The sequence below is a fragment of the Heterodontus francisci genome, chromosome 15 (genome assembly GCF_036365525.1).
Source record: "Heterodontus francisci isolate sHetFra1 chromosome 15, sHetFra1.hap1, whole genome shotgun sequence".
In the NCBI taxonomy this organism is placed as follows: domain Eukaryota; kingdom Metazoa; phylum Chordata; class Chondrichthyes; order Heterodontiformes; family Heterodontidae; genus Heterodontus; species Heterodontus francisci.
The window spans coordinates 52812221-52832413 of NC_090385.1; the positions used below are offsets into that span (position 1 = coordinate 52812221).

Below are 20193 nucleotides of genomic sequence, written 5' to 3' on the forward strand. Positions count from 1 at the left end.
CAAGATTTAAAAAAATCCTTATTGCAACATCTCAAAATAATCAAATAATTATATTACCATTAGATACATATTTTAATCCTTAATTTCACAGTGGAACATTTTTTTGGAGAAAGGAATGAAAGTGGAACCTTTATTGAACGTTAGAATGGAATCCGTCAGGAAGCAGAAAATCCTAATAATTACCATTAACAAGTAAGATTTTGCTTGTATTATAGATGAATACATTAATGTAGTAAATTTTATTAATATCATTTTAATATATGTATATATAATTTAATAATATAGTTTTAAAGAAAGTCATTTGGAACTTTTTTCCTCTCCCTTTTCTTTAACACATGCCTCCCTCTTCCCCCGTGTTCTTTCACTATGTTGGGTTGTTTTCCCTTTAAATGAGTACATTTCCATTCCCACCAACTCGCAGGTCGCGTGCGAGAGGAAGTCCCCCCTCCCCTCCCCTCCTCCCTTTCTTCTCATTGGTCTGATGCGTTCCATTTTGAAAAAGGCTCCTCCCTTAACAACTGCGAACTAGCAACGCATCCTGGCGGCGTGCTGATTGGCGAGCGCCTGGCAGCCTGGAGCCAATAGTGGAGAGTTGGTGGCTATGCCGCACTTTTCAAAAAAGGTTGGTGTAGCTGGAATTGGAGGAGCTGAGTGTGTGAGCGCTGCCGGGAGTGGGGTGATCAGTCCTGGGATACAGAGTCCAAGCCGCTGGCTGCCTTCATCCTGAGCAGAGCGTATTGTAGAGCCGCGTTCTCCACTCGTTACAGTGAGGATTTATCTTGGAGTCTCTGGACTAAAGCGCCCCTTTGTTTCATTCAGCCTTGTGTTTTCAATCAGTATCGCTTCCACAAAGTTCGAGGTTCAGCAGGTTTGTAAATTGTTCGAACACCTTTCGTTCTGTTTGATTGCATTAACAATGATGCAAATGTTGCAATCTCTTCCTGCATGTGGATGCGCTCTGTTTCCCCCAGTGGGCTGCATTTCCACTTTGACCAGATGGGAGGGAGAGTCAGTGAATCCCAACAGGAGAAAGGTCGATACGACTGCAAGATGAGTGTGGCTTTGTTTTCTTTTGCTGCTTCGGCAAGTAGCGCTTCCAATCTTCTACTCTAATTAACTAATGCATTTATCTTTCTGTTTCCCATTAGTTCATCTGATCCGGTTCTTTCCCCCTCGCCCCTCTCTTCTGTAAAGGCTTGTCTAAGCAATGCCTCAAGCCTCAGAAGCAAAAATCCCTCAAAGTGGATCATTCGAAAAGGAGCCTTCTGTAACGGAGAAGGTAAGGACAGTGAGCTAATTGCTATAAAGACAGGAGTGAAAGCCTTTGTGTGTGAATGACGGCGTTCGATTATTATAGAATTGTTGCACAGAAATTCAAAAACTTTCAGAAATGCTTTCCAGATTGATGCAGCTGTTTAATGTTAGTGCAAATTCGAATGAGACGCGGTGCATTGAATATTTGCATATGGTAATCAGACAAGGGAATGGAAAATGGAAACATTCAGTTTAATGTTGTCATCAGAATAATACAAAATGTACATCGATTGATTACATTAGTTGTCTTTGGAGATGTTTTCAGTAGGGAGAGTGTTGGTTTTTAACGGAAGGAAGTCAGTCATGTCGAGTATGTTTACATTTGAAAGTGTGCACCTGATTTGATGACCTAACCGAATCCTGGGTAGCAAAGCAGAATACTGTGGGTGCTGGAAATATGAAATAAAAACAGAAAATGCTGGAAATACTCAGGAGGCTAGGCAGTACCAGTAGGGAGAGAAACAAAGTTAACGTTTTAGGTCAATGTTCTTAATGAACGGCCATCGATCTGCAACGTTTCTCTCTCCACAAATGCTGGTAGCTCAGTTTGAACCCAAGAAAGCAGCTTGCTGCAGATTGGGGCTGAAAGTTAATGTAACATAGTATATTTAAAGTAACAGTGTTTTTAAACACTTAGTTACAGGAGTACAATCTGGATTAAAATTGAGACTTGACTGTGTTAGATATCTGTTGCACCTCGACTACTGGACTTCAGAGGATAGTCTAGAGTTGACATTGAGTTACAGGTAGATATGAACGTCTTCGATTATTAATTGCTGATTAATGTGTAGTCTGCAATAAATGCCTGTCGGTGGCTAAGCCTTTAATTGTTGTAGCACAACCCAGCTGTTGCACAGCCCAAACACCTGCTTCCATGCATAATTGGTTCCAATGACGGTGTCTATTTGCAAAGTATATCCTGGTTTGGTAACATTTTAGTTTGTCACTTTTTGTTGAACTCTGTTAAATGCTCCTGCTTTTGTACAGTCACATCCTTACTCAAATTCTAGATGTTTAAATTTTTCTTCCTCAAATTGTTGCAGTATATCTGACTACCAGAGTGATGCAGCAGAAAAAAAAGGTGCAGGGTGGTACAACTTTTATGATGTTCAATGATATTGATTGCATGATGTTGGGGATGTTTTCTCTTAAGTGTTCAAAATTTGTCTTCCAGGCAACAACAATAATCTTTTCCATATTTTTCAGCTCCATCATGTTGGGGGAAAAATTGTTTTTATAAATTCACAAAAGAACGAAGGTGTCATCCAAGATTGCATTGCAACAAGGTTTTTACTGCTTTTTGGGACATGTGACATGCTGTGTGCTTTTTAAAAAAAAAAATGTATTTGACACCTCTGGCTGCACCAGGAGTGATTGACTTCAATGTAAAAGACAGTTTAGTAAACTGGATCTGCTGGAAGAGCTTGCACTTAATGTTTGCACAGATTTGTGGACCCTTATTGTGCTTCATTAAAGATGTGCGACTCAATTGTTAGTAGCTGGCATTGCTCTTGAGCGCAGGTTTGATGCTGGCCAAAACCAAGATCTATAAGGACAGAAAATGCTGGAAATACGCAGCAAAATCTCAAAAGATGTTAGTATTTTCGATTTGAGCCACTGTGTCAGAATTATGCTTCAAAATGGACAAAATTCTATTCTCTTGGGGATGGAAGTCAGCTCTGATGGTGTCAATGTTGATATTGATCCTCTGAGCAAGAGACATTTGGCATCATATTTGGGCCCTTCATTTTAGGTGCAAGGAGGTTTCTATTGCATACTATACAAAAAACACTACTTATGTCACTAATCTCATGGGTTTAGAATGAGTTTAACACAGTGGGGCAGAAGCGGAAGTTAGTTCAACTGGAGCATATCATTTGTTATAGTCTTCTTCAGGCCATTTCGACTTGGTTTTTGTAAAGGATCTGTCCCTGAAGAGTATTTGGAAGTCCAATGCAATTTCAGCCATGCAATCCTGGGATCATTAACTTGTCTGTCACAAACTAATGCACCAGCTTTTTCAACCCTGTAGTTTGTGAACGAAAATTCTTAATATAACATTGTCTTCATTACTCGCATGTAGCGGCTATTAAACAACCCTACTTTATTTGGCATATTCATTCTTACTTTAGATTCCCACACCAGGTTGTTGCTTGTATTTCTTGGGTTACTCCTGAATAGCATTCGTGGAAGCCTGGATGCATGTAGTTTGCTTGTCCTCTCTGCCACAAGAGGTGCCAGGATTGTTGAGCAGGGAATTCGAAGGATTTGGAAGTAATAGCATGAGAGAAAAAAAACTCATTACTAAATCTCCTTTTTGCCAGCACAATGTGTCTGTTGGAATTTCACAAGTTTTAATGACCAATAATTTAGTTTCAAATGCAAAATGCATAATAATTTCTTCATTCTCATTCAGGATGATGGTTTTCATATCAAACGTTCTCCTTCATCACCCCAAGGTGGTCCCAAGAAGAGATCAGCTTTTGAAGACCTCACTAATGTAAGTTCTGTGACTTGGTTCTTTCTTCATTTACCAGGTAAGACTATCCCTCTGTGAAAAGTTTGGAGTACTGAAATTTGTATTTTATTCAGACCTTTTTCCTTACCCCTCCAATTCTTGTAGGCTAAACAAAGTCAAGACCTGATTTCAAAGAAAAAAGCTGGGAAACCAGTGGGTAAGAAATCTCAGAAAAGTACTGTTGGACAAGAAACATCCAAAAACAATGAGAATCTAAAAAGGTGAACATCCTACTCCTTCTGATTTTTTTTTTTACATGTCATGAGTATCTAAGTATATGCCAATGGTTGCATTTATATACCATATGTTGAAGTTTCTTAAAATAGTTAATAGGATAAATTGCTTTATAATTTCAGTAACTGAGGCATATGTGGTAGCTCTTTGGCAGCAGGATCCCTCAAACAAAAATGAGATGCATGATTGGCTATTTTGTTTTTTTGGCGATTGAAGGAAGAAAATTTAGCAGGGAGAATTCCTTGCTTTTTGAATATTGCGAGGTGATCTTTTAATGTCCACCTGCTCCACCAGAACAGTCACTTGTGGTCTTGGTTAAATGTCTCATCCTAAATCCCTCCACCTGCAATGTACTGGCAGACTATGTTATGAACTGAAATTCTGTTAAGGTTTGAATCGAAAGCCTTCTGACCCAAAGGTGTGAGTGCTGTCAAGCTAACCTTTTTGTTTTCTCTAACTGATTTCCTTTTGTCCCTCAGGCCTTCCCCCTACTTCTTACAATGTTTTGACTGAGTAATAGCTAGCTTGGGGTTGTCCAACCTTTTCACCTAGGGGGCCACATTACAATTTTTGTCTTGCATAGGGGTCTAGTGAGACAATTTTTGAAAAGATAAAATTTCTTAATCAAAACAGCAATAAATGTACATTTTTGTGAAGAAGCTTTAAATAAGACTAATTTAATGAGTTTTATTTTCTCTTCACTATGTTGGACACTGATTTAGTGAGATATCCACCATCATTTTGCTCGCACATGTGTAGCGATGTGGGTCTGTCTGCCTGTCCTTGCTCTCTCGCTCTGCAATCTACTCTTTACACTCCATGATTTACAAGGAAGTCTGAGACATTCTCTCAAATTGACCATTTGTACCTCCATCACATCCTCTACCTTTATTGTCTACTACAATCTTTATACCTGTCACTTCAACACTAGGTTTAATTGCCTCTTATAGCTATAGATCTCAGAACCGTAATCGAGACACTGATTACTAATTGCTCGAGGTAAATAATGGACAGTGGGACATTGCATAACTACCTTGCTTTTTTTGTCTTTAAATTTACATGCATCCTTAACGTAACTATACGCCTCACATTTGCCATTAAAATATTTTTCTGGGGTAATGTAGTATTGGTGTTCATCTGTTCACTTGTTAAACTTGTTTGGTTTAGTGTGCTGTAAATTGGTTTATTGTCCATTTGTAGTTGCATATATTAAAGCATTTGGCCTGTGTAAATATCTGCTGCATCTTTGCCTGCCCCCATGTATATATCATTCCACTGTTAATTGCATCTATTCCTATTCATTTGCATTGGAAGAAATTTCATATCTGAGAATAGTATACAAAATTATTCTTTTTTTGGCTGTGCAATTGGTTAACTGACAAATCTCAGCTCCGAGTTCTGTAAAATGTGTTCTAGTGTTATTCCTTTTTTTATTATTGTGACTGAATCACTGATTAATGGGAGGTGGATATATCAAGATTCTGCTGGGAATATGGGGTCTTGTAGCAAAACTATTCTTGGATGTCGCCTTAAGGTATTGAAATCATTTGAAGGCAATACCTGACTGATTTTTAATTATTAATAACACAATGATTTATACATTGTATAAAAGAATCCCTTCCTCTTTTCCCTTTTCTCCCTTCAGTATGGTATCTAAAGCTTCCCAGGAGCATCAGGATAATGCAGTGGAGCTGAAGAAGCCCAAGGCACAAGTACCACTTAAGGAAAAAGCAGCTGATGTAGATAAATTAGCAGAAATAAAGGTAAATAAATTTCTAGAGAATCGACCAGCACAGTCCACTGCTACATCTTAAAGTACTTTACTTAATAAAAAAAAAATTCATTATGTAGGGACTGCCTACATGGCCAACACAACAGCCATTCTGTACCAGCAACCCCTCGCAAATAAGCATGAGATGAAGAATGATGAGGCAACAGTTGTAATAGATAAGAAAATATGTACATTTGAGGATTTTAAGCATGGCCAAGTTGGCATTGTGCATCCTGTTCTTTCAATATTGGATTCCTTTAGAAGTACACCAGGTTCCCTGAATCTCTTCAGTATTGCTTTTAATAGTCACAAACTTGCTGTTTGTTACTTGTGCTGTTTAGAAAATAACTACATGTTGTTTTACTACATAACTACAGGCATATTTCTTTTTAAAATATATATATACTATTTTATATAACAGATTCTGCTTGGGTTAATCTGAAACTTTCTAAAAATAAATTTTACAGTAAATGGCAGAACCCTTAGGAGTATTGACAGGCAGAGAGATCTGGGTGTACAGGTCCACAGGTCACTGAAAGTGGCAACGCAGGTGGATAAGGTAGTCAAGAAGGCATATAGCATGCTTTCCTTCATCGATCGGGGCATAGAGTATAAAAATTGGCAAGTCCTGCTGCAGCTGTACAGAACTTTAGTTGGGCCACACTTAGAATATTGCGTGCAATTCTGGTTGCCACACTACCAGAAGGACGTGGAGGCTTTGGAGAAGGTACAGAAGAGGTTTACCAGGATGTTGCCTGGTCTGGAGGGCATTAGCTATGAGGAGAGGTTGGAAAAACTCGGATTATTTTCACTGGAACGATGGAGTTGGAGGGGTGACATGATAGAGGTTTACAAAGTTATGAGTGGCATAGACAGCGTGGATAGTCAGAAGCTTTTTCCCAGGGTGGAAGAATCAGTTACTAGGGGGCATAGGTTTAAGGTGAGAGGGGCAAAGTTTAGAGGGGATGTGCGAGGCAAGTTCTTTACACAGAGGGTGGTGAGTGCCTGGAACTTGCTGCCGGGGGAGGTGGTGGAAGCAGGTAGGATAGCGACGTTTTAGAGGTATCTTGACAAATACATGAATAGGATGGGAATAGAGGGATATGGTCCCCGGAAGTGCAGAAGGTTTTAGTTTAGGCAGGCATCAAGATCGGCACAGGCTTGAAGGGCTGAATGGCCTGTTCCTGTGCTGTACTGTTCTTTGTTCTTTATCATTTCCAGCTAACCCTAAATCTTCTCTCATACCGTCACTCAAGTTAACAGTTTGAATTTATTTTTCGATGATTCCATTGCAGCAGAGCTCCAGTTTCTTGCATTGAAAATGAATGTGCCCATTCTGTTAATCTAACGGAGGGATGTGCATAGTCAGAAGCGCATCTGCAATGCCAGCAAACCGTGTTATTGAGACTTCAAAACTCTCTTTTTGGGTTCACACTTCTACTCTGTGTTTTAATGCAAAGTAAATGGCTGCCGCTGGTATTTACATCAGCTTGCAATTCTGGCTGGCCTCAGGCTAGCTGGGTTTTTAGGCTAGCATTCTGGTTTTTGCACTGAATGCCAAAAGTTCAAAATGGTCCATTGCCAGAATGGAAACAAGTTTGTGGTTCTGGGATTTTTTGACCATTTTTCCAAAGAATGAATTCGGATGGAAGAGTTGTATTGAAGGATAGTGTTTTAAAGCAAAGTATATACGTTATAAATTTTTAAAAAGGATCAGAGATAAACTGTGTACGATGGGGATTGTCTGGTATAGGATGTCTCCTAGTGTTGTGAACACTGAGCGTAGTGTTTCCAAGTGAATTTGGTATCTATTGAATTAGCAGATATTGTATAACTATTTTGTAACCTACCAGCCCTAGGTTCATTAGCTGCCTAAAAGGTGCAGGGAATCTGATGGAGTACTCCTTTCTCGTTAAAGAGTACTGATCTCTGTCTAATATTCTGATGCAGCTGAACTGAAACTTATAAAAGTGTAAAAAAGGAAGTGTAATAAATATCACTGTAATTTGCAAAAGGAGAACAATTAATTGGAGAAATTCTATGACTTGTAGTTGCCTGCTTATGATGAAGTAGATGAAGAGAATCTGAGCGACCCATTCCTGAATGCAATCTATGCAAATGATATATTCAGCTACATGAAGGAAAGGGAGGTAAGCAATCTACTCTTGGAACCATCTTCCTTCCTCCCAAAAAGCAGCATTGTTCTTGTATGTTTCGCAACAAGATTGCTGTGGTTCCCTGATTTTGCAGGCAGTCTGTGTTTAATTCTCCACTTTGTTGTTTTATCACACCTTACTTTAATACCCAGTGCTCTGCATTTACAATCTTTAACATTGGAGGCTGTTTGAAATTCGGATGCAAATGGTAAAAGAATTCTCCAGCAGCTACACAATTGCACTGATGCCACTCACAGGTTTGTTGATCATGCAACATAAGTTTCATCAGAGTAGGTCATTGATTTACTGTTTTTAAATCTTCAAAAACAAGCTGGATAAATATCTGGCTTGCAATGGGATTGTAGATGTAGCGCAAGTTTGGACTGGACTGACTTTTGTCTATGATGGAAAATCTGTCATCCCTGAATAGAGGAAATGTGAGCATGAATTGATATTCTAGAGTTCTGATTATTTTTGGAGCTGGCGTATTTATTTATTTAGAGATACAGCACTGAAACAGGCCCTTCGACCCACCGGGTCTGTGCCGACCAACAACCACCCATTTATACTAACCCTACAGTAATCCCATATTCCCTATCACCTCCCTACACTAGGGGCAATTTACAACAGCCAATTTACCTATCACCTGCAAGTCTTTGGGTGTGGGAGGAAACCGGAGCACCCGGCGAAAACCCACGCAGACACAGGGAGAACTTGCAAACTCCGCACAGGCAGTACCCAGAACTGAACCCGGGTCCCTGGAGCTGTGAGGCTGCGGTGCTAACCACTGTGCCGCCCATTTTGCAACACTTTTTTTTAATGGATTTGTTGGCGTCTGGAATGAATTGTACAAGGTCTGGTTAAGGGGAGGGCTTGAGGGGCCAAATGCCCTTAACTTTGCATTTTCTTGTATTATCAGTTGCAAAGGCATCTCTAAATGTAGTTTCCTTTTGTATTGATAAATGGGGTGGGGGAGTGTTGAAGATGGAAACTGGACGCAATTGGAAGTTGATGTTTGTTGATATGCTTCTGTAGATCTTGGCTAACAGCAAACTAATGTTTAGATACATTGTGATTCTTGTGCTGGCAGGAGAAATTTGTTCTGAAAGGCTACATGGAAAAGCAGCCTGACCTGAACATTGAGATGAGGGCAATCTTGGTGGACTGGATGGTTGAGGTACAGGTAGGTACCATCACCTTAAGTTTTAGGCCACTTTCACTTGATTTTCTTACTAGTAGGTTGGCTTGTTTTGTTCATCTGATTCTTTCCTCCATACAAGTGTGTCCCTGTACTATGCCACTCGTGGCCAAGAGGGCTGCCAGAGTTGGGACAGTGATGCGGCAAGACTGAGGAATATTGAGGAAAGTCTGAGTGACTGACTCCCAGTTCTTTCTTCCCTGCCCTGCTTTGTTAGTTTGCAGGTGTGAAGTGTGTCTCCTCCCTTTAGAGCTTTCCTTGTAGAAGGGGTAGGTTGGAAATTCAGTAGGTTGGAAAAAGTAAAGGGGGCTGCAACACCCTTTCCTTCAAATTGCTTTAATTTGCATACTTCACAAGGATGAAACTGAAGGATTAGGTTGATGGTAGAAACTGTACTATTGGCTTCTTTCGTGAAACATGAAAAACTCGGAGTATTATGTATGGTGGCTGGAGGTGCATTCAAGGGTGACACCAACATTATAGACAACTTCAGCTGAGCCCAGAAACCAAAAATCAAATGACTTACTATAATATGAATGTTCCACATGTTTAGGAGCCTCCTAATGGGCAAATGTATTTTTATAAAGTTAAGCACTAATTACAAAGCCAATAATTTCCAGAGTTGTTTTTTTTTTGACCCGAGGCTTTGGTCATCTGCCAATCTACAGATTTCCCTCACCAACAGCAATTGATCTCAAGATGTGCCTGTTCACAATTTTCCTTTGTAGTCTTAAAAGGAAAGGGCATTAAGCATGTTAGGAACAGAGGAACAGGAGTAGACCATTCAGCCCTTCGAACCTGTTAACGGCATTCAATAAAATCATGAATGATCTGTATCTTTAACAATTCACCTGCCTGGCTCCATATCCTGTTATGCATTTATCTAGCAAAAATATATAGATCTCAGATTTAAAAGTTTTAATTGAGCTAGCATAGATCTGCTCTTTGCCTGAAGGAATATTTCTGACCTACTCTCCTGAATGGCCTGGCTCTGATTTTAAAGTTATCCCCTTTGTCCTAGATTCCCCTCAAGTGGGAAAAGTTTATTTCTTTACCCTATCAATTCTTTCTCAAAATCCAAAAAACCTCAATCAAATCACCCCTTAATCTTGTGTATTCCAGAGAATACAAGCCTAGTTTATATAACTTCTCATCACGCCTTGGTAACATTCTGATTTAACTGCGCTGCACCCTCTCTTCCTAAAGTGTGGTGACCAAAACTGAACGCAATACTCTAGTTGGGGCCCAGCGTGTTATAAAGGTTCAACATAACTTCCCTGCTTTTGTACTCAAAGTCTCCATTTATGAAGCCCAAGATTCCATATGCTTTGCTAACCACACATTCTCAATATGTACTGTCACCTTCATTGATGCATTTGCACCCTCGGGTCCCTCTGTTTCTGAACAAACACTCTTTAAAACTGTGCCATTAAGTCCATATTGCCTCTCCTATCCCTTCTGCCAAAATGCATCACGTCACACTTGTCTGTATTAAATTCTATCTGCCACTTCTCTGCCCATTCTGCTAGTCTATGTCCTGTTGCAAGCATTCATATCATCCTCATTGCCACTCCTCCAAGTTTGGTATCATTAGCAAATTTTAAAATTTTACTCTGCATTCCAACATCCAAGTCATTTATATACAGCAAAAAAAAAAGCAGTGGTCCCAACACTGACCCTTGGGGAACACCACTGTCTACCATCCTCCAGTCTGAAAAACATTTACCCAAACTCACTGTTTTCTGTCCTTGAGCCAACTTTTTATCCAATTGGAAACTGACCTTCCTATTCCAGGAGCCTCAATTTTATTAACCAGCCTTTTATGTGGCGCTTTATCAAACACCTTCTTAAAATCCATATGGCCAACACCCACTGCATTCCCTTCATCAACCTTCTCTGCTACTTCATCAAAACATTCAATTAAATTAGTCAAGCATAATCTGCCTTTCTCAAATCTGTGCTGGCTATCCTTAATTAACGCAAACCTCTTCAAGTGTCTGTTATTTCTCCCGATTTATTGTTTCTAAAACCTTAACCACCACTGAGGTTAAACTAACTGGCCTTGCAACCTTTCTTGAATAAGGGTGCACATTTGCCACTCTCCAATCCTCTGGCACCCCCACCATCTAGGGTAGATTGGAAGATTATGGCAAGCCCTCCTGCTATCTTCACCCCCATATCCTTTAGCAAACTGGGATGTAATCCATCTGGACCCTAAGCATAGCCAACCTTTCCATGACCACCTCACTCTCCATTTTTACCCTATCCATTGCCTCTACAGTATTTAAGATGTGGCCTAACCAGGGCTTTCTATAAGTACAGGAAAACATCCTCTCCTTTTTATATTCTAAACACTCCCGCACAGTTACCTCAAGTGCCCTCCTATTTCACATCTACTTGCTACCCCTCAGCAACATCATCCAAAAACATATCCGGTTCCACATGTGCTGATAGCTTTACCCTACCACCACTTCTCTTGACCCTTCCATTGTCACTGCTGGTCTATCATCCAGAACTGGATGAGCAGAAATTTTCTCCAAATAAATATTAGGAAGACTGAAGCTGTTGTCTTTGGTTTCCACCACAAATTCTGTTCTCTAGCCTCCAACTCCATCTCTCTCTGGTAACTTTGAGGCTGAACCAGACTGTTTGCAACCTTGGTGCCATATTTGACCCCGAGATGAGCTTCCGAACACTCATCCATGCCATCATGAAGACCACCTATTTCCGTAACATCCTCTGACTCTGTCCATGTCTCAGCTCATCTGCTGCTGAAACCCTTATTCAAGCCTTTACACTTGACTATTCCAACACACTCCTGGCCAACAGCCCATCTTATACCCCACATAAATTTGAACTAATCCAAAACTCTGCTGCCTGAATCCTAACTCTCACCAAATCCTGTGTTTGCTGACCTACATTGGCTCCCAGTCTGATAATGCCTCAGTTAAAATTTTCATCCTTGTTTTCAAATCCTGGTATAGCCTCCCCACCCCCTCCACAACTCTAATCTCCTCAAGCCCTACAACCCTTTGAGATTTGTGTTCCCCTTGTGCATCCCCAATTTTAATCACTGCACCATTGGTAACTGAAGGCACAGCTGCCAAGGCCTTGAGCTCTGGAATTCCCTCCCTAAAATTCTCTACCTCATTCCATTCCTTTAAAACCTAAACCTTTGACTAAGCTTTTGGTCATCTGTCCTCATCTCTGGCTTGGTGTTGAATTTTGTTTGATAATGCTCCTATGAAACACCTTGGGACATTCTGCCATGTTGAAGGTGACTAAAGCTGCCAGTTGTTGTAGCCCTCTAGTTATAAAAGCTAACATTCCATTAGCCTTTTTTTCTGTGTGTACCTCACTACTACTTTTTAGTGATCTGTGTACATGAACTCAAGTCTCTTTTGGACCTTCACTGTTCCTAAATTTTCACATTATGTTGGGTGTAACCTTGTTGTGTATAGTTTCGTGTCATGTTCAAGACCCTTTAATGCATTTGCTGTAATTCATTGACCTAAATACCTCATTTTTATTTTCAAAAGGAAAATTTTGAGCTGAATCATGAGACTCTGTACCTGGCAGTGAAGCTGGTGGATCATTACCTGGCAATGACTGTGTGTATGAGGGAAACACTGCAACTGCTGGGTTCTACTGCAGTCCTAATTGCTGCAAAATTTGATGTAAGCACTTTTACCAGTCTTTATATGAGTCTAGTTCTTTGCCAGCCTCTCCTCTTCCACTCTCCAAACACCTGAACTCATTTAAAACTCTGCTGCCTGTATCCTAACTCGTACCAAGTTTCATTCACCCATCACCACTCCATGGCCTCATACCTATTTATCTCCAATTTTCTCCAGCCCTACAACTCTCTGAAAATGCTGTGTTCCTCCAACACTGGCTCTTGTACATTCCTCACCCCCTTCAACTCACCTTTGGCACCTGTGCCTTTAGCTGTTGAGGCCCTAAGCACTGCAATTCCCTCCTAAACCCCTCTTTCACTCTCACCACCTTTTTAAGATGCTGCTTAAAACTTGGCTCTTTCACCAAGCTTACGATCATCTGTTTTAATATGTCTTTCTTTGGCTCAGTATCGGTTTTTCTCTGATAATGCTCCAATTAATTGCCTTGTGTTGCTATAGGTGCTATATAAATACATTTATTTGTACCTTGAGGGAACAGTTTTGGGAGTTAAAAGGGGGGGGGGGCGTGTTTATAATTAGGATTGGTATGTGCTGTCAGTGAGGGATATGGTATGTGACGCAATGAGCAAAGATAGTTATTTTATGTAGTTTTCTAGCATCTGTATGGTATCAGCATGAAAATTAATCTAGTGTAAAAATTAATTTTATTATACTAAAAGGACAGCTACTGTCAATAAGCCTGTTAAAATGGCAATATAGTGCCAGGAATTAAGCTGTAGGATTCCAATTCTCCTCCACAAACCTCATGCCAAAGAGGTCATTTCCTGATGTTGGCTGCAATGTCAAGGGGAGGTGCTGATTGCATGTCTGGCCACTATGGTACCAATTGGTGAACATTTTTAGATGCTGTAAGCAAAAGTACATTGACCAAGGAAAGGTAAGCAGCTTTAAACCTCTATCCACTGTACCATAGATGTGCAATCTGTGCTGCAGGGGCTGGGAGTTTTGTTGGGAAGGGGGCAACACATTGAGAAAAACCTATGTAAAAAGAACAATACAAAGGTGGCAAAAAAGAGGAAGAAAAAAGACTAAATGGAAAAAATCCCTCCGCTATCTACATCAGCACAAAGTTAGCTTTACATTCCAAATAAAATGTGAAAATAAACTTGTATTGGGTGATACACGTTTGTCATTTTTAGGAGCGGTGCCCTCCCTGTGTGGATGACTTCTTGTATATCTGTGATGATGCATATCAAAGGGAGGAACTGCTTTCAATGGAAGTGAACATTCTCCGAACCCTGAAGTTTGACATCAATATTCCTGTGGCCTATCGGTTCTTGAGAAGATATGCAAAGGTTGGTCACTTTTTTTTCTATAATTGGAACTAGAATTTTCAGTGCCACTTGCCTAAGCTTACTAGTGGTCAATATACTCATTTGACACCAAGCACACAATTTTGTTTGTTCCCTCTGTTCTATTCCAGAAAGTTGGTGAAGGATAGTACTGAAGTCAATCTTTACAGTCTTGTAATGTTTCAGTCTGTAAATAAATGCAAGCATACACCTAACTCAACCACACCCCATTTTCAAATAGTGTGCTCAAGTGAAACCCCAATTAATGCGCTCCACCTGCATATGATTAAACTCAATTAATATACAATTAACGCCCTCTTCTCCTGAAGGCACTTAACTGTTTCTGGGATATATTTGCTCTGTAATAAAAACAGAAAGTGTTTGAAATACTCAGCAGGTCTGGCAGCATCTATGGAGAGAGAAAGCAGAGTTAACATTTCAGGTCAGTGACCTTTCATCAGAACTGGCAAAAGTTAGAAATGTTTTAAGCAAATAAAGCAGTCACGGGGGAAGACAGAACAAAAGGGAAGATATTGATGGGACAGAGGGCCGGAGAGATTAACCGATGAGGAGGTCATGGGGCAAAGGCAAAGAGTGTGCTAATGGTGTGGTGAAAGACACTGCATTAGTGCAGTGAGATTGTTAATGAAAATCATGAACAGCCCTAACCAAAAGCATAAACATGAAAAAACCAGTGGGCAGGTACATGTTTTTTTAAATAAACAAAATAAAATAAAGTAAAAATAAAAAAGGGCCCGTCATGCTCTGAAATTATTGAACTCACTATTCAGTCTAGTATGCTGTAGTGTGCCTAATCGGTAAATGAGGTGCTGTTCACTAGAACACTGCAGCAAGCCCAGCATAGAGGTGTAGGCATGAGAGCAGTGGGGTGTGTTGAAATGGCAAGCGACTGGAAGCTTGGGGTCACGTTTTTGGACTGAGCGGAGGTGTTCCACAAAGCGGTTACCCAATTTACGTTTGGTCTCCCCAATGTAGAGGAGACTGCATTGTGAGCAGCGAATACAATATACTAAATTGAAAGAAGTACAAGTAAATTGCTGCTGCACCTCAACGGAGTGTTTGGGGGCCTTGGATAGTGAAAGAGGAGGTAAAAGGGCAGGTATTACACCTCGTGCGATTGCATGGGAAGGTGCAGTGCGACGGGGATGAGGTGTCGGGGGTAATGGAGTGGATCAGGGTGTCTCGGAGGGCACAATCCCTTCGAAATGTGGGAGGGGAAGATGGGTTTGGTGGTGGCATCACATTGGAAATGGTGGAGGATGATCCTTTGGATGTGGAGACTGGTTGGGTGGAAAGTGAGGACAAGGGGAACCCTGTCGTGGTTCTGGGCATATTTGCTCTGTAGTTTGAGACCATAAGAGGAGTGATGTGGTACTGCTGAGAGTGCAGAGAGCTTTTGTCTGTATCCAGCTCATGCTGTACCTAACCTAAGGAGATTTTTACTGCTTGCTACTATGTGCAAAGGGTGCTATTCACAGAATATTGATGGCATCATGATCTTCACCATCGAGCAGTACAAAGCTGTTGCCTTATGTTTTCCCCCTGTCCCTGCACACCTCCAAAAGAAAGCAGATAGAGAGAATAAGGCTATCAGGAAATTCTGTTTTGGGAACAGCAAGGTTTAAACATTGCTATCAATACTAAATATTCTCTGCTATTTGGAGTTAATATTTGAGATGCCCTTGAAAATGACAAAAATTTACATGAAAGTAGGAAAGTATTCTCAACTGTCCAACTGAAAGTCTGGCATTTGAGAACTATCTCTGAAATGTTATCTTACAGAAATAATAGTCAAAGTTACTAATCTTGCCTCTAGCTGATGCATCGAAGGGCTGCTTGGAAACTACTGTACTATTGTATTATAATTGTGATATGTCACATTCATTTATGGGGGGGAAATGGGTTGAAGCTTGTCTGGGGATCAGAAGGGATGGTTAACTCACCTTGTGTATGTTTTTTCAGCAGTACAACTGTTCATGAGCTCTCTTCTGGTTGGAAATGTCAGTTTAGTTTTCAGAGTGCACTGCTAGACTAATCTGCCTGTGTTTTCTTACAATCTGAATAATGTTTACAGTGTGCTAGAGCCAACCTCGAGACATTGACACTTGCTCGATATATATGTGAGTTGACCCTGCAGGAATATGAATTTATCCGGGAGAGGGCTTCCAAATTGGCTGCATCCTGCCTGTTACTTGCCCTCAAGATGAAGGAGCTTGGAGGATGGGTGAGTGCTAATTGCCAGTCGCCATATTAACACACTGACTACTGTACCTCTTTTTTTTTTCTGTTATCTTTGCCACATGGTTCTGGTATATTTCCTGCTTCTAAACCTGTTGAAGCTCTCAGCTGACTATTGGGGCATTTGAGATAGTAACCCAGTAGATTCTACTTCCCAAGGAAAAATTGGGAAGAGGCATTTAACATCTGCTCCATGCTTTCCCCAAAACACTGCCTTTGTGCTTCTAGTGATTGTGGCATCATGTATTAATACTCCAATGTGCTGTGCCACTGTGTGGCCTCTTGCAATTTCAGTAATCAGGATATGCTATTTGAGGATAGGATGAGCTGATGAATTCATTCATGTTTCAACAGATCTATGGCAGTTTTAAATAGCAGTTTAGTCAGGAAATATTGCTTATTACACCCTCTTGTGTTTCAGACTCCAACTCTGGAACATTATACTGGATACCAGGTCACTGATCTGCATTCACTGATGAGGAGACTGAACCTTTTACTTTACAGTAAGCCAGATGAAAAGTTGAAGGCTGTGCGGTACAAGTATGCTCACAAGTAAGAATTTAACTATGTGGCTGGCAACATTTCATTATATATGTTTAATACAACAGTATAAGTGGTACATCTTGCCTAGTCATGGCACGCTAACCTTTAGGAAAAAAATGTGGCATTCTGATTTCTAACTTCATATGAACAGGTGTAAGCTATTTAGTCCCTCAGCCTATTCAGCCATTCAGTTGGACCATGGATGATCGGTACTCCAACCCCATTTTCCTCCATCAATCTGTATCCTTTGATCCACTTACTTAAGAATCCGTCTTGTATTGACCTAGCATCCACAGGCTTTTGCGGAGAGAGTTCGATTTCACTATCCTTTGCATGACAAAGTGTTTCCTGATTTCACTCTAATATTAGGGTTGTATCCCCTTGTGTGAATTCCCCCACCAAAGGCAACAGTTTCTTTGAATTACTTTATTATTTTAAAACCTCAATTAAATATCCCCTCAATCCTCCATTGTCAAGACAAGACAACCCAAATTTATAAAACCTGACTTCAATTTAACTGTTAACCCCCAGTATCATTCTAGTGAGTCTGTGCTGCACCTCTTCCAAGGTCAGTCTTCTTGAGCTGCTGCAGTGCCTAGACTGAACACCGTACTCCAAACCGGGTCTGACCAAGGCTCTGTACGACTGAAGCACAACTTCCTCACCTTTTGAATTACAGACCCCTTGTAATACAGGTCAACATGCCATAAGCCTTTTTGATTGCTTTTTGCACCTGTCCACTTGCTTTTAGTGATTTTTGTGTGCATAGGCACCCAAATCTCTCCTCCTTCACAGTTCCTAGTTTCTCACCATTTAGAAAAAAACTGTCATTATTTATTCTTGATTTACTTATCACCAATTAAAGAATGGCCACTTGGTTGCGGTTTTGGATGCCTTTGTATACTAAGCGACATCTGGCAAAGAATAAAGATGGTGATTTGTGGTTCACGAGAGATTAGAACAGGTGCAGAGACTGAACTGTAACAAATAGTTTGATTTGAAGGCACATTTGATTCGGTCTTGCTCTCTCTGTATTCTTTACACCGGTTTGTCCTTGAGGGTTTTCATTGCCTTTTTAATTGTTTTAATTCATAGGGTATTCTTCGAAGTAGCAAAAATTCCACCCATGGATGTTCTAAAGCTAGAAGAACAGCTGAGGTCGAACACTTAATCTGAGGAAGTAGTGTTGCATCATCCGTATTCATGTATATAGTATGTAAATACTTGCAGCACTTGCTTAATATTTCTTTACTGTGATATCTCTGCTAAGCAGAAACGATTGTGTAATTATTCATAATGGTCACTTATGCAGTAAATACATTGAAAGACAGTACCTGAATACCAAGATACAAGACAAATTAAAATTAGAATAGGCCATTGCAGACTTTAAAAAAAAAAGTTAATTTTTTAAAGTCTAAAACCTTAAATGTAGTGCAAAAAAATCTATAAATATTGGCCTGTCAAAGACATAGCCCAGCTTATTTTATTTTCTGTCACAAGAATGGAAATAACATTAAGTACCTACTGAATGTATCATAGACTTTTTGATTTCCTAAAAAAGAAACTTTCATTTAAAAAAAAATGTACCAATCCCTAACTTTGTAGATTATAGATGGAACCAGCTTATTTCTTAGAACAAAGTGTTATTTAAAAGATTAATTGTCTTGTTGAAATAATTAAGTTTCTAGGGAGTCCTGTTCTTGATCATGTACAGCATTCTGTAGTTTTTCTTTTTACCGTGGTAGTGAAAATGTTTTTTTATTTTAACTGAGAAAATTTAATTTTCTTCATCCTACCCTCATTTTCAAAAATAAATTTCTTGCAGGCTAGGACAAGAAAAGAGCCAAAAGCAGCAAGCCTTTCTGCTCCTGAGTACTTTTTTGTTAATCTGCAACAACGTGCTAGACAGTAACACAAGCTAACTTGATATAATTTTTAATTCCTTTTATCTTTTCCCTTCTCTGCAACCACCCCCCCACCCCTCCCCACACCACCACAGTTGAGGAAGTGGCTTTATTGCTGCTCGATCCAACCCATCTATTCCACCCTGCAGTGGGAACTCAACAAATGCAGGAGAAAATACATCCTGCCAATTTATGGCCAGTATTTCTGTATGCAACCAAACTATATTTTAAAAAGTCCATTATTTGTTAAATTTCATAATTTAGGATTGGGAAGAATGTAATACATTGGCTCAGAAGAAGCAATGTTTGCTAATCTTGTGCCTGTGTAACGTTCTTTGTTTGTTTATGCTAAAACAGAGTTTTAAAATTTACTAAAGGGCTGGTGTTTCAGGGGCCACTATCAACGAAGTAGATCAATTTCAAGTGCTGAATTTTTCAATGTTACTGTTAATCATACCACTTGTGATGTTTCACTTGTTAATATAATGTGTATTTGAAACTATTTAAAGTGTGCTTTGGAAGCTATGTAATTTTTGTACATGTTCTGTATTTAAGTGTTTTTAAGCAAATGGCTTGTCATGGGCAAAAAATGAATATAGCATGTGTTTGTATGTAAATATATATATGTTTGGATACCTCTGATCCATACTTTCAGCATCTCTTGTTTTAAAAACCCTTTCTTCCTTGTAAGTATGGCTAAGTTTCATTTATTTTATAAAATAGATTAAATGTATTTACTAACATGTCGTTGGTGTAATTGTTGAAAAAAAAAATCTTCAATTTTTGTCACTGTTTAATTGCCAGTTACATTAATCAGAACTGGGCTGCTTATTCACAAAACGAGTGTGCAATAATCCTATATTTTTAAGTAGAATACCAAAATGATACTTTGCCCAGTGGATTTTATCTTTATTCATATTGAAGTTTGTATTGATTTTTTTATGGTGAGGGACATTAGTGCTAATTGAACAATTTACTAGTTTTGGCACCAAGTTTTGTCATCCAGAATGCTCCATCAGGCATTGAACAGCTAGATAGAGAGTAAAACTCCCTCTTTTGTCCCAAAAATGTGTTTAGTATTTCCCCTCAGTAAATATAACTTGCACCAAATGCAGTTTTGTGTTGAGAACTGTCATCCACTGGGTGCTGAGTTTAGACTGATCCAAACTCGCTTCATCATATAATGTATGTACTTGATGTCAGTAACTGGTTTATTGGCCATATCATAAAGCCAAACAAAGTTTGAGCTTTGAACAGAGAAAGTCAGTGGTTGAAGACTAGGGTCAATGTAGCTTGAAGGCATCAT

At 39.7% G+C, this 20193-nt stretch overlaps 1 protein-coding gene across 3 annotated transcripts; it reads left to right on the top strand.

The window, feature by feature from the left end:
- Positions 1-546: 546 nt before the first annotated feature.
- ccnb3 (cyclin B3) lies at positions 547-19585 on the top strand. Of its 3 annotated transcripts, none has more exons than XM_068047556.1 (12): positions 547-622; positions 1149-1279; positions 3731-3814; positions 3938-4053; positions 5712-5829; positions 7889-7987; positions 9084-9176; positions 12731-12868; positions 14029-14184; positions 16277-16426; positions 16862-16992; positions 18079-19585. In XM_068047556.1, exons 2-12 carry the CDS (start codon positions 1208-1210, stop codon positions 18152-18154), a joined length of 1233 nt encoding a protein of 410 aa, XP_067903657.1. In that variant the 5' UTR covers positions 547-622; positions 1149-1207; the 3' UTR covers positions 18155-19585. The 3 variants fall into 3 exon arrangements, with proteins under 3 accessions (XP_067903657.1, XP_067903656.1, XP_067903658.1); XM_068047555.1 differs by lacking the exon at positions 547-622 and adding an exon at positions 629-868; XM_068047557.1 differs by lacking the exon at positions 547-622 and adding an exon at positions 982-1033.
- Positions 19586-20193: the final 608 nt, after the last annotated feature.

Bases quoted from the DNA above. Each gene is read 5' to 3' on its own strand.
- ccnb3 (XM_068047556.1), top strand. From the start codon at position 1,208: ATGCCTCAAGCCTCAGAAGCAAAAATCCCTCAAAGTGGATCATTCGAA. The intron at 1,280-3,730 runs GTAAGGACAGTG...ATTCTCATTCAG, and splicing joins AGCCTTCTGTAACGGAGAAG to GATGATGGTTTTCATATCAA. The intron at 4,054-5,711 runs GTGAACATCCTA...TTCTCCCTTCAG, and splicing joins AACAATGAGAATCTAAAAAG to TATGGTATCTAAAGCTTCCC.